Source organism: Cucurbitaria berberidis (assembly GCF_010015615.1).
Source record: "Cucurbitaria berberidis CBS 394.84 unplaced genomic scaffold K460scaffold_1, whole genome shotgun sequence".
Classification (NCBI taxonomy): Eukaryota; Fungi; Ascomycota; class Dothideomycetes; order Pleosporales; family Cucurbitariaceae; genus Cucurbitaria; species Cucurbitaria berberidis.
The window spans coordinates 665582-678644 of NW_024468935.1; the positions used below are offsets into that span (position 1 = coordinate 665582).

General features: G+C 50.7%; 7 protein-coding genes across 7 annotated transcripts; 3 read left to right on the forward strand and 4 right to left on the reverse strand.

Moving 5' to 3' along the window:
- Positions 1–82: 82 nt before the first annotated feature.
- K460DRAFT_372222 (uncharacterized protein) lies at positions 83–386 on the reverse strand (the record flags this gene model as incomplete). Its single annotated transcript, XM_040934492.1, has 2 exons — positions 83–254; positions 334–386. 2 exons carry the CDS (start codon positions 384–386, stop codon positions 83–85), a joined length of 225 nt encoding a protein of 74 aa, XP_040792365.1.
- A 2195-nt stretch (positions 387–2581) lies between these two features.
- Positions 2582–3759, reverse strand: K460DRAFT_349953 (tetrapyrrole biosynthesis, porphobilinogen synthase; the record flags this gene model as incomplete). Its single annotated transcript, XM_040931457.1, has 2 exons — positions 2582–3490; positions 3547–3759. 2 exons carry the CDS (start codon positions 3757–3759, stop codon positions 2582–2584), a joined length of 1122 nt encoding a protein of 373 aa, XP_040792366.1.
- Positions 3760–4919: 1160 nt separating this feature from the next.
- Positions 4920–5333, forward strand: K460DRAFT_399914 (uncharacterized protein; the record flags this gene model as incomplete). Its single annotated transcript, XM_040936273.1, has 1 exon — positions 4920–5333. One exon carries the CDS (start codon positions 4920–4922, stop codon positions 5331–5333), a length of 414 nt encoding a protein of 137 aa, XP_040792367.1.
- Positions 5334–5501: 168 nt separating this feature from the next.
- Positions 5502–6613, reverse strand: K460DRAFT_372224 (uncharacterized protein; the record flags this gene model as incomplete). Its single annotated transcript, XM_040934493.1, has 2 exons — positions 5502–6427; positions 6490–6613. 2 exons carry the CDS (start codon positions 6611–6613, stop codon positions 5502–5504), a joined length of 1050 nt encoding a protein of 349 aa, XP_040792368.1.
- Positions 6614–8025: 1412 nt separating this feature from the next.
- Positions 8026–8997, forward strand: K460DRAFT_272673 (carbohydrate esterase family 8 protein; the record flags this gene model as incomplete). Its single annotated transcript, XM_040927820.1, has 1 exon — positions 8026–8997. The coding sequence occupies one exon, from the start codon at positions 8026–8028 to the stop codon at positions 8995–8997; it is 972 nt and encodes a 323-aa protein (XP_040792369.1).
- A 61-nt stretch (positions 8998–9058) lies between these two features.
- Positions 9059–10503, reverse strand: K460DRAFT_422102 (uncharacterized protein). Its single transcript, XM_040938168.1, has 3 exons — positions 9597–10503; positions 9558–9573; positions 9059–9460 (listed from the first exon to the last, which is right to left on the reverse strand). The coding sequence occupies exons 1-3, from the start codon at positions 10227–10229 to the stop codon at positions 9120–9122; spliced, it is 990 nt and encodes a 329-aa protein (XP_040792370.1). The 5' UTR covers positions 10230–10503; the 3' UTR covers positions 9059–9119.
- Positions 10504–11818: 1315 nt separating this feature from the next.
- Positions 11819–13039, forward strand: K460DRAFT_360660 (uncharacterized protein). The gene has a single exon (XM_040932311.1). The coding sequence runs from the start codon at positions 11884–11886 to the stop codon at positions 12871–12873; it is 990 nt and encodes a 329-aa protein (XP_040792371.1). The 5' UTR covers positions 11819–11883; the 3' UTR covers positions 12874–13039.
- Positions 13040–13063: the final 24 nt, after the last annotated feature.

Sequence of the window (13063 nt, forward strand, 5' to 3'; positions counted from 1 at the left end):
GGCGTTTCTCCCGCATCCGCAACGCCACCCAGGGCAACGAGGGGTCGATAAGTGAGGCTTACCAGCCATCAAGCGGTGAAGTCTACAACTCGTCCAGCTCATACTCCAGCGCAACGTCCTCGGAGCAATCGGTGCAGTAGTAGTTTGAGAAGCCGCCGCAGGACACGGTCATGTTCTTGCACATGTCGATGCTCCACGCGTCGTAGGAATAACCAGAAAGCAGGCGGGATGAGCAGACTTCAATGCTGTTGGCCCTGCGACATGTCAGCCTCACTTTCCCCCATGTATGGCCTGATTGTGCATTGGGGACTGTGCTTTTATGCTTGAGCTTACCAAATGTAATAATCGTGGTTGCAGTAGTACCACGAGTACGTGTAAGAGCACATGCTGACTTGTTCTGAGGTGATATTGGATGGTTGGGATGGTATGTTTTGAGCTGTCAGGTATGCGTTGGAGCTGTTGGAAAGTCCGTACAACGAGCTATATGCGTTTTAGCTGACCGCTTCTTCTCCTGAGAATCCCATGATTGCTGTGCTACTGCGAAACGCTCCAACGGAATGGATGTGACGCTCTAGACTTCTATACCCGACATCGTGGTCGCCTGTCCGGGGCTCCGGGTGACAAGGCAGGATATGGCATTGAATCGGCAGAAAATGGACAGGAGTAACTCACCTGAAGGTTCCTAGTCACTGAAAACGGTAGAAGAGAGAATGGATGCAACCAAAAAGCGAAAGCACGAGTGAACGGTTGGTTGTGAGTATCCCAACTTTTCCTCTTCGACGCCCCCAAAAATTTATTATACTAGCAGAGCAGTCTTCGCAACGGTTCGACCTAGACTTGAAACGAAATACAAATGCGTATATTCACCTACTTCCAAACAAAGAGAGCGAGCGATAAGCTGTATTTATGCGTGCCTTTGTTTGACTCCCTCGAGGAGCTTGGGCCTTGGGTACGTAGTCGCGCCGAGAGTTCCACATCCCCCGGATTAGTTGCAGCTTTTGATAACGTGAAGCGCGAAGCGACCCCAGCCGGACCAACCGGATGTTCTTGTGCCACTGATATGGACGCCAGGTCGGGTGCCTGTCACGCTTGTGTGTGTGACGAGGTATGGCGGTGCATGTGGCATGCTGGTCTGGATGCCTCGGATTAGTTGCATACCTTAATACTCGCATTTTACAGTGGCATTATAAGATGCGATTGGCCCTCAGAGACAGATAGTGTCAGACGAATGGATTGACCTTCTAAAGTTGTGTACTCGTCTTTCCGGACAGTTTGCTTGCCTCAGTCTCTCTATCTCGCCGATAACGGGTCCGTCTGGACCCTGGATCCGCACGACGCTCATGCAGGGTCTCGCTTAGCCTGTTCTAGGGTGAATTGTTCCTCGATAGGCCAAATGCTACCGAAGAGGACATGAGATGGGCGACTCACTCAGATCGGGAGTGTAGTCGGCCTAGAGCAGTCGGGTTGAGATGATGTACGGCAAAAGTTGGAAAGCCGCCGATGCCGCTAGGTTGTCGATCAGAAAGTCTTCCCAGGCTCCACGCGCCCTCACAAAACACCACCAGTATCCTACTCTGTGTTTCGTCAGCGGCAGACGAGGAGGATATATAACAGACCCACATGTTGTAGGCATATCGAATACCCGTAAATACCTCTGCCACGTGGACCTAGAGCGCCGCCACTCAGTCAAGCTAGGCAATGTCGCTTGTAGTCAATCACCATCAGACTCATCAATTAGCGTATCATAGCCGATTAAAAGGCACGGGTAAGATGCTATTCTTGCGGTTCTCGAGTATTTCAGGGCCTTGTTGTATTCTTCGTGTAACGTTTGTGCGTTGAGACACTGGCATGGCGCCGGGGATAGACATGATTCGAGTGTCGCTCTAGACAGTATCCAGAGCGATGACCGACTCAAACCCTCGCACGAACACAAGGCTGCTGTATGGAAGACGTCGGCCGTGGAATCCCGCGTTGCCGAGTGCTTCCTATGCTTTGTGGGAGAGTTGCCTGTCTAGGCAGGTTGAGTGGAGGAGCGGGCGGCAGAACGGCGACGAGATTCCGCTTCCTTCTTACTAGACAGTCAGCGACGGGTAGGTAAGAAACTAGCCCAGCAGCGTCAAATAGCAATGACACCCCTGGTGGCTTATAAAATTTTCGACGTGGTTGCGGGTATGCAGTCAAGAAGTTCAGGCAGAAGTTATCGTGTAGTGCGGGGCAACTTGCACAGCTTCAGCCACCTTCTACTTTCGCGAACAAACTCTGGGATGGTACAACATAGTCTTCTTACATTGCCAAAGCAAAGCTATACACAATTCTCTATATGTTCACAACGGCTTGACCTTGGATTTGAGTCTTCACATCTACATGGATCCGATTTCCACCAAATCTAAGCCACTACGACAGAAGAGCGGCGCAGTGGTATCCGTTGCAAAAAGTCAAGTCGGAAGCGTTATGCTGTCTCCCGGGCTGATCTATAGATCTGGTGCGTAGCAATAATACTGGGATTCCTTGATGAAATGGTCGACTTGGATATTGAACGCCGAAACGCCATTTTTTTTAAAGCCATGAATAGATCGTGGATCTAGTTACTTAGCCAGTCCAGGAACTCTGGCGTGAAATAGGTGACAACTATCGAAGCTCCCGCTCGTAGGATGCCCTGTGTGGCCTCTTCGGCCATTTGCCTTAGATCAAAAACTCCGGCTGCCGCTGCAGCATGGATCATAGCGTACTCGCCGGACACCTGGTACGCTGCAATTGGCATATCCTTTCCGAGCTCCTTTGCGTCGCTGATGATATCTAGGTACTGGCTGGCTGGCTTCACCATGATAATGTCAGCGCCTTCGCTGATGTCTCTTATAATGGCTCGCCGTGCTAAGCCTCGGCCACCGGGAGGAAGCTGGTAGCATCGTCGGTCGCCGAATGAAGGACATGAGCCTGCAGCGTCGCGGAAGGGGCCATATAAACATCCTGAGAATTTAGCCGAATACGACATGAGCACGATTTGGTGAGCTATGCCAGCTTCGATGAGCTTCAATTTGATAGCACGGACACGGCCGTCGTTCATATCCGAGGGGGCGACGCAGTGAGCGCCAGCCAGTGCGTAGGATATAGCCACGTCACTAATGCGCTCAACCGATAACGCGTTGTTCAGACTGCCATCGTCCCGCAGGATACCACAGTGTCCGTGTGAAGTGTACTCGCAAAGGCAGACGTCGGCAACGATGAAGAGGTCGGGGAACGCTCGTCGGAGTATGCGGATCGCTCTAATGACTGGGCCCTTTGGATCGTCGGCATTGCTACCCAGGGCGTCCTTCGCATTGGGTGCAATGGGCACACCGAACAGTATGACCGACCTCAAGCCCTTCGCAACGAGCGGTGTGAGGTATGGAACGATCTTATTCAGGCCTCGGCGGTGTTGGTTCGGTAGGGAGGGAATGAGCGTCTCCTCGTCCGGCTGGTCAGAGATGAAGAGGGGGTATATGAGCATCGACTGTGCCTAACGTCAGTTGCTGTGTAACTTCCTAACCATGGCGATTCCGAACGTACCTTTGTGAGCTGTCGCTCGGCCTGCCAAGACCGCGACAGCGGGTGGCTGTACCCTCCATGCAATTGACTCTTGATATCTCCCGCTATGCTCACGCTGGTCGCGGCAGTGCTAGCATACGATCGCGTCGACCGCGCCTCTGATGCCTGCGAGCGGAAATCTGGTCGTTCCGAGCTCCGGTTGGCAATGTCTGAGACGAGCGAGGAGAAGGACATGATGACAGGTAGAGGTTTGTTTACGACCGAGGAGGTATGGAAGGGTGCGTCCGGGCGGCAAAGTATAGGGAGTGAGGACTTCTCACGCCGCTGACGTTCGCCTTCAGCTGTTCTCGAAAAGTTGATGTAGTAAGGTGGCGGACGTAACGAAGGCGGATCGGCAACCGACGTCAATGTTTCACTTCCGAGGCAGAGAGGCACGAGCGGTTGGTGAAGTGGAAAAGAGGTGCAACGTTTGGAGGAGAGAGGCGATTAAGACTGACGAGGAATCGGAGCAATTCATATCATATTGCGCATGACAGGACACTTTGCGCTGATGGGGTGCAAATCGCTGCCGAATCATCTCCGTAGCCAACCAGAAGCCCGAGATTACTGAAGAGCAGCCATCCCGATACGGTTAGCCCTCGGAATAGAATGGAAGTCTACAATTCGGCACGACTCCATTGAAATTCATACCACTTTTCTCCAGAAGGCAATAATTGGACTCAGGATCTTTGCCCCGAAAGCCATATGACTATTATCATGACCTCTACGGGTAGCTAATTGCCACCATCCCGGTTATACTGGCTTAATCCAACTGTTCGTCACCCGGGGGGGGGGGGGGGGGGTACTCTGTTATTCCTGATATTGGCACTGCTTCCTAATCTGAAGCTTCAATTATGGCTGATCATAGATATAGAGACCTTCACGGCCCGTGCGCCGCAAGACGACAATGAAGGCATCTTCGACATACCCCTCAGCTTTCTCCTTAACTCTACCTACCCACTTATGGGCGTGTCCTTCACAATCTTTATCCTTTCACCCGTTGTTACGATGCCGTTTGTATAGCAACAAGAAAGGCAACTACGTGTCCGGGTGACCAGATCAAAGCATCACTTGAATGTTCTACTTCTGCTGCATTTTTTTCCTGCAACTCCATACTGCACTCGCATAATATCTCACACACGCTTAAAGACAACGAATCAGAGTTTCACACGCGTATCCGTCTTGCACGCAACTTCTCTGCACCCGCTTCTGCTTCCTGAATCTGCGTCTGCATCTACAACCTGCGGCCAGAAATCGGGCTTTTCTACACGCCTAACGTTCCGTTCTGAGCTTCTCAAATCTCGTTATTGCTTCGAGCGATCGTCTTCATACCCGGTCTCACCTACTACATCGCAATGGCGCCCAAAAACTCCCGCCACTATCTCCCAATGAACTCAATGCTCTTCAACAGCCAAACTTCCCTGCGCTCATCGTCTCTCGCCATCAATCAGGACCCAGCCCTGGCCAACCTCCACGAGGCACAAGATATCACTATTACCGCACTCCCGCAGCCCGTCGCTAAACAGCTGCCGACTACCGTCAAAAAGGTCACCTGGCGCCGGGTGCTCCGGAAGATCAAGACCATCTTCCGTCACAAAAGGTCAGTGAGCATCGGCTCACCCACTAAATTCCGGCACCTGGTGACGGGTGGCGTCGAGCCCCTTAGGACTGCACCTCCTCGCGCGGTAGTGGTTTCTGGTGCGAAGAGAGGTGCAGAAAAGGTTGACGTGGAGAAGGATGGTGATAGCGATTGGGAGGATGTCGATTAGACGAGTCTATCTGGCAGGACTAGGTGCTGAAGTGCTGAAGTGCTCCTAGGTCTTGTATGGTATGTTACATCTTGAGTGTGCATGGAGCGCTCCAGAGTAATTTCCGAGTGAGGCTGTGTGGCTGTGAGCCTCTTCCGGGTGCTGTAATTAATCTCTGTCCTTATCTCTTCAAGCTGGTAGGATCCGCTCCGCTGCGTTCACATCCCAGCTACTAGGTGCTCTCCACCACTTCCCCATCCGAAATTCTCTGCTCTTCTTACTTTCATCAGAGAGTGCTCGGGACGAAAATGGCCTCGTACCCCCACCACTGTGTCTTTGTACCGGGAAAGTGGCTTCGAGGTCGACAGTAATTCCACTACTTCTGTTTCCTTCGTGCTCCTGCGTCTCCCTTGAAACAAGTCTCTCGAACTTTGAGGCCAGGCCTGGGAAAGCGAGAAGCATGATGACCTTGATGCTCGGTGCGCAGGCGACTATTATAGCGAGGTGATTTTCGATAACAGCGCAGATCATAGTTGCTGCAAACTTGTACGTGAAATCCGGCTTCCTGGCCTGAGCGCGAACGTAGTAGACGCGAGCACCGCTGGCTGCCAATACCAGTCCACCCAAGGCGAACAGGCAGTTCACACCAACCCTCTGCGGCCTTCTCAACTGCAGTTTCCAAGTAAATACGAGCGGCATCGCGTACAAGACTAAGTCGGTCGCCAACATGAAACAGGAGTTGAAGTAGTTGAAGTCATTCATGTTGATACATACTCCTTTTACATTCATATCCCACATGGCCCTTATCGGGGTACACTGGAAAATCGTCGCGCCAATACAAGTGCACCCGAAGGCGAAAGCTATGCCATGCATGATGTAGATGCTGCGTTTTGGCCAGCGGTCGATGGTGAGCTCCGTGTAGAACAGCAGCAGCGAGTGCTTGACGCTCCAATTGCATATGAAATAGAATAGCCGGGATGCCATGACGAGTTTATGAAAGGTCCTCATATCCCGTCCAGGGACGACCTGGCTAGGTAGGCCGAGACCAAAGCGCGTGGAAACCATTTGCAAGATAGAGAAAACTGTGGCGCAGAAAGCGGCGAGAGCGATGAGTGCTGTTGGATTGTCAGTCAGAGTGCCACGATGAAGGTCGAGATTAGTCTCGTGAACTGCTCACCATCATGCCACCCAAACGATCGCACAAGGAAGATTCTCCCCCCGACCCGACAGCAAATCGCCGCAAGGCTCAGAATAATCAGCGCTGAGTTGACCGCGAAGATGGCGGGCCTCAAACCAGACATGGCAACAATGAACGATGTCGATGATGTGTATGGTTTGTTATCTCGGGTCTGAACTTAATCCAAGGTGCAATATGCTGACTCTATAACACCCGTTATTAAGGGTGTTCCGAGACCGTTGCACCTACTCAGTGCCCCGCGGTGGCGCTACGGCACGTCGTACATTGCGGATCCCATTTATTCGACATTCTCTAGTACACGTCGGCGACATGAGTGGTCGGATGAAGAGCTGATGCCATCCAGTACCGCAGATACATTCTTTGCTATTCTAAGCTGCCCAGGCGTGTGCCTAACGCTACTGGCTACACCAGGCTAGGGGGTTAGCGATTCTGAGTAAGCTTTACTAGTCTTCACTCGTACGGTCCCGCGCGCAGGACGCAGCCCTAAATCCCGTCAAATGTGCAGAATTTGTGCTTAGTCTTCTTCTTGAATGCTTCCACCTCGCTTATGCTTGTAAAAGTATGTATTTTTGGGACCGACCGGGATAATTTTAGGATCTCGAAGGTTTAGGTGGATCTTGAGAAAAGCTTAGACAAGCAGAGCGAAAGCTTAGGATTTCTTTTCCCAAAGCAGGATGTTTTGAGAAAGCGATTCGATCAATGTTGCACGATCCTGAACGGGTGCTTCCGCAGGGGTCGGGTTCATGTCAGCCCTAACCGAGAGCTATTCCGAACATTTCAAATAACCGATCCGAGGCTGCGAATGCCGGATTTCGGTTCGAATTCCCAGTCAATCCAGCCAACGATACACGAAGACATTCAGCCTCCGCCTTCAATTAGTAGCTGCAACAGCTCGTGCCGCTCGAGTCATGATACCACTCTTATTGAGTTCCAACGCCACTCTGAGTTTCGACGACCCCCTTTCTTCCTGCCTTGCTGCTGATAGGGACCTCATAACCTGTCGAACTGTGGAACTGTTGAACGGTGCGAATACGGCTGACGTATTGGGTAAAAGCGGATCAAGTGCTATGGGATGTGTCTTTCACCGGTCGTTCAGCGCAAATATTGGTGTTGGCAATGCGTTGGTGAGCTGACGTAATTACCTAGGTATGTGCCTCTCACTCATCAAGACATCCAGTCAGGGGAACGTCCAAGTCTGTTCGTCACATGCCTTCGTAGAGAAGTCATTGAGCTGTGTTTCCCCGGATCTACCCCAAATGATGGGGTAGACCACGATTGGCGGAATTGAATCAGCCACCAATCATCAAACGTCCTGAATTGACATTTCCCCGCAAAGTCACAATGTACCTCCCGCGCGGAAGAATTGGAGATGGAAAAGAGATTGGTGGCTGCGCTATTGGATCATAAAGATATGTGGATTCCCGCAATTTATCATAGTTACGCACCTTGCAGAATCGTCCCGACATGATGGAAACCTACCTCGCACAGATTTTTATATCCTTAACCTTTCTTTGCATGGTAATCGCTAGTGGAAGCAAATACGAGCGGACCAATCCTAGCCGGGGCTCTCTGATCGTGGATGCTTCCAGGAGATATCCAGGCAGCTACACGAACATCAGTGCCGCAATCGCTAGTTTGCAGAACAGAACCGAGTCTCAGACGATCTTCATCTTCCCTGGAACATACACTGAACAGGTGTATATCCCTCCTCAAGCCGGTCCCCTCATAATCCAAGGCTACACCACCAATGCTCGCTTGTATAAAGAGAACGAAGTCACCATCACCGGCAATCTCTCCCGGAAAACGCCTGGCTTAGCAAACAATGATGCCACAGCTACAGTCCGTCTTTGGACGTCGAACGTCAAATTTTACAATTTGAATATCGCCAATACTTTCGGCGCAGCTGCAACAAGCGGACAAGCTCTTGCACTCAGCGCACAGAAGAGCAATCAAGGTTTCTACGGGTGTAACTTTACCGGTTGGCAAGACACCATCTATGCCAATGAAGGTCGTCAGATCTATGCGAGGTCATACATTAATGGAGCGGTGGACTTTATCTTCGGGCTACGCGCTTCAGTATGGTTCGACAAGGTGGACATCGAGTCCATCGGCTCCGGCTTTATCACCGCGAACGGACGGGAGGCAGCGAACAACACTAGCTTCTATGTCTTCAATCACGCCAAAGTTACTGGAACCAGTGGACCTAACTCGACGTACCTAGGTCGGCCTTGGAGGCCATATAGTAGAGTTGTCTTCCAGAGGAGTTACCTGGGAGACGTGGTGAAGTCAGAGGGGTGGTCAAGATGGGATGCCGTTCAGAGCGTAGAGAACGTATTCTACAAAGAGTATAAGAACCATGGACCTGGTGCTGCTGTCAGATCACGTGCAAACTTCAGCTCGCAACTCACAGCGCCAATCAAGGTTTCGGAGATCCTTGGGAAGCGATTCGAAAAAGAGTTTTGGGTTGACGTAGACTATCTCTCATAGGTTACAAGGAATAGGTTGGTTCAAGAGCAAGACGAGAGACATCATATTTCAAACGAAGATTGGCAATAACTCTACTATATATACTCGTGAAGAGGTGCTCCGTGTGGAAAATGCATTCTACCTCATTCGCCACTGCCGGCGTGTAAAGGAGAGTCTTCCAGTGGCACAGCTTCGTCCGATCGCACCCTCTCGAACGCTCTCCAAGGGACATCATCAGGCCACGAAGGCCAAAGTGTGCTACTCGGGGTAATGCACCTGGTAATTCCCGGGGCCTTTCCTTCAAGTGACCACGTCAATTCCCCGTAAACCTCTGCTACCAACTTGATGTTGGGAAACCTACAGCACTGTTCTTCAAGACGCAGAAACTCCTTCGTCAAGCGCCCATCCCACTCCAACCACTGCCGCGCCTTCTTTTGACCACCAGCGTGCACGTAATATCTCACTTCCCAGTTCGTGTTTTTATCTTCGCCCATGATCCGGATCAGGTGTTTTGAATTATAGCATCCGGCCATTGTGACCATGTGTCGCCAGTCGGAGAAGAGATGATCGAAATGAACGACAGCTTTGCGCTTGATGCTGCCTTGGCCAAGTTGTTGGACGACGAGCGCTGACGCACAAGAGTAGATTAGAAGAGCTTGACGGGCGCGACCATAGCTATATGCCGCATTGGGATTGAGATTTGGCTCTTCGTCGGCCAAATCTTTAGACGGCCAATAGCCAATGTGCAGGTGGAAATGAACGTTCATGAAGGTTGTCAAAGCTGCGAATATCGTGCTTTGTGTCGGTGATAGTGACAATGGTCCGTGCTGCAGAACGCTGTCGATGAGAGCTACGTAGTTCATTGACGCCGTGACCGGAATGTACGCGACATCGAAAGCTTTCATCATTGAACTCGCTTCGATATAGAGTTGTTTACACAGGCGAAGAGCTGTGCTACTTCCATGTTTCATTCTTTGACCTTTCGAAGAATAGCTTGAGTAAGGTATGCGAATACTTGAAGTCGGGGCCGGGCCAATTTCAAGCGCGAAAGTGTAAACCTTGTTGCGTAACTCGGGTGGGAGCCTTAGAAAGATATTTTCTGGGTCTTGTTGATTAGGCACCAAGATGGTGGCTAGACCTTTCCAAAGTAGCAAACACTGTTCGATGGCGGCGTTGACATGCTTGCGTTTGATTCTCGTATCGATGGTGGGTATCGTTCCGTCCTTCGACATGAAGTTGAAGTAAGGCCTCATGCTCTTGACGTACCAGAAAATGATCTAGACGATACTTATGTCTGATCACTTAGTTGCCAAGAGGTGCTTGTAGTTGGTGGACTTGCAGGGCTCTGTAAACAAGTGATGTTGCTGGCTTTATTATCACCCAGAGGATCAGCTTTACGACTTTAAGTGAGCTTTTAATGAAACCCTGTTTTTCTCAGGGTACCAATTAAGAGAGCGATGATGAGGGTTGAAACCATGGTTGACTTTGACCTATCCTAGATGATTCAATGTAATCACAAACTTCCCCGTACTGAAAATACCTCTACAGAGCCGGCGATAGCTCAATGGGGAACACTGGGGCGTGGGCGCTTTTGGAATTTTTGTCTTTTACTTAAGGTAAAGGTAATTTACATGACTCGCCAGTGTTCTTAGTTTGTGGACTAGGTATTTCTATCACTGGTTCACACCATATCTTGTGTATAGTTGCTGTAAAGCTCATTACTGTCCAGTTACTTGTGCGCCTTCATCTCTTCCCATATCGGTTCGTTGTACGTAGGCAACATTGCATTCTTTCAAGTGAGATCTCATTGCGTCAACGATATGTTTGCTTTAATCAATTTTGCCGGTCTGGGTCTCACCTTCTCTCCACAGATTGCGATATTGGCTAGTTTGAATGTCGTCGTATTGATGTGCGTGTCAGTCTTTAGTATAGCCTGAATGGATTCACAGTATTCAACAGCGCCGTCTCGGAAATGAAAGTAGAAACACATGACCCCAATTCCGTTTCGTTGTGCACATTTGATCACTGCACATATACATATGCGAAACGCAGAACATATATATTCGTCTTCGCGTGGCGGTCGGGCCTGATATGAGTTGGGCCTCCAATGATGAAATATGACTCCATTTGACATCAAAAACGCTTCGCCGTTAGCACCATGAAGAATGTTCGCGTTACCTTAGGTCTGCCAGTTGAGTTATCGCAAGTTTGTGAGTGCAACTTGCGACTCTGTGAAGAGTGGAAACTCGTAAGACAACTCTTAACCGAACTACCCCTTAGTTAGCGCATCGTAGCATATACCTCGGAACGTTTCAACGTGCACCGTTTCTTGGCAATGCTTTTCGAACTCGAACTCGCACTCACAAGACGGAGAATGTTCGGAACACGTCTATGAGCTCCACAGCCACAGCGTTTTTCCTACAGCGTTTTTCTATTTCAGGGCTACATGACTCACGACGACATTCAGGCACTGCAAGTTGCCGTATTCCGATGGCGGTTTTGACAAGGTAGGCAAGTGGAGGCTCCCGTTTCGAAACCGTCAACATGGAAACGACACAAGAGCTAGTGTTTGAGATGAGATGTTGGCCAATGACAAGCATGGGGTTCGTTTTAGCGGCTGGCTATCGGCCCGTCGATTAGAGCTTACTCCCTAAGTTCCACAACCAACCTATATTCGCGGCGGAGATTGCTGTCTTAGGCATAGAATGCCATGGGTGCGAAACCTGTTGGTATTAGCTAGGGACATAGGGAAGGCTACTTCCTGCGTGCCTAACATAGTATAGTAGTAAACTCTTAGTTAGGCATATATATTGTCAAAGTCGACGTTTTCTTACATCTCCAGCATACCATTCATTCTCTACTTCCAACTTTTACTTTCGTTTATTACACTCATTCACAAGACACAGGATGTCTCCTTCCATTCTTTTCACCGCGACCCTGCTCGCCCATCTTGCTAGCGCATACACCCAAGTCAACGTAAACTCGCCGTTTATGAATAAGAACGTCGACCCGATCGTCTTCCCCGGCCAATACGACAAGTCCCATCTCCACTCGTTCTACGGCTCCGATGCCGTCACCGCCAGCACGAAGACCAGCGCCGAACTCCAGAAGGGCTGCACAAACGCTGAGAACCCCAACGATCTATCCGTATACTGGGTGCCCACGGTGCTGTATACACCCGACGGCGGCAAAACCCATAATCCCGTGCCAGTCATGCGGTTCAGCGCATACTACAACCTCGGCGAGACTGAGGCCGAAGTCCCCATCCCACAGAACCTGCAAATGGTTGCCGGTGTAGCGACGGCGACAACGCAAGGCGCTATGGACGCGAATGCGAAAGCAACCTTCTCTTGCGAAGGCGGCGGCGGCGGTGCGCTTGATGCCAATGGCTTCCCCAGCTCAACATGCGCCATCCATCTGCAGCAACTGCTCTATTTCCCACAGTGCGTCAACACGGAGACACTTAAGACGGCATACAAGGCTCGTGCAAATGGTACTCCTAATGGCTGCCCCGCGGGCATGAAGTCCATGCCTCAGCTCCGCTTCTCCATTCGTTATGATCTGCGCAAAGTCTTGCCCAACGGTTGGTCTGGAACGGCGCCGTTGAAGCTGGCTTGCGGTGCTGCGTGGTGCTCTCACGGCGACTTTATCAACGGATGGACTGTTGAAGCTGCGAAGAACATGCTGGCTACCACGAAAGAGAAGCAGCATTTCTCGCCTGTCAACGGCGCTCTAGGCCAGTTCAAGGCTGGGCCTAAGTGCAAGTCTGCTGATGCTGACCCGAGCCATGGTACGAGCGATTATGCAAAGAGCGTTGTGGCGATGAGCAAGCGGTCTGTCAGTGCCTGGGGCTGGGAGACGCGCAGTAGGCTCGCGAGATTGGTGCATGGAGCGTAGGCCGTGAAGTTCACTAGGTGCTTACGGCGTGGAGTATGTTCCCTGTATATATTCAACCCCATGGTTGTTCCTCGGAATAGATAACCTACCCATCACTGGGCCTATCCAGTTCAGCACTATTTTCCAAGTCAACTTAGGAAATTCAAAATATCATTGGTATACCAATTTCAAGTCAAATCAATGTTTAGAA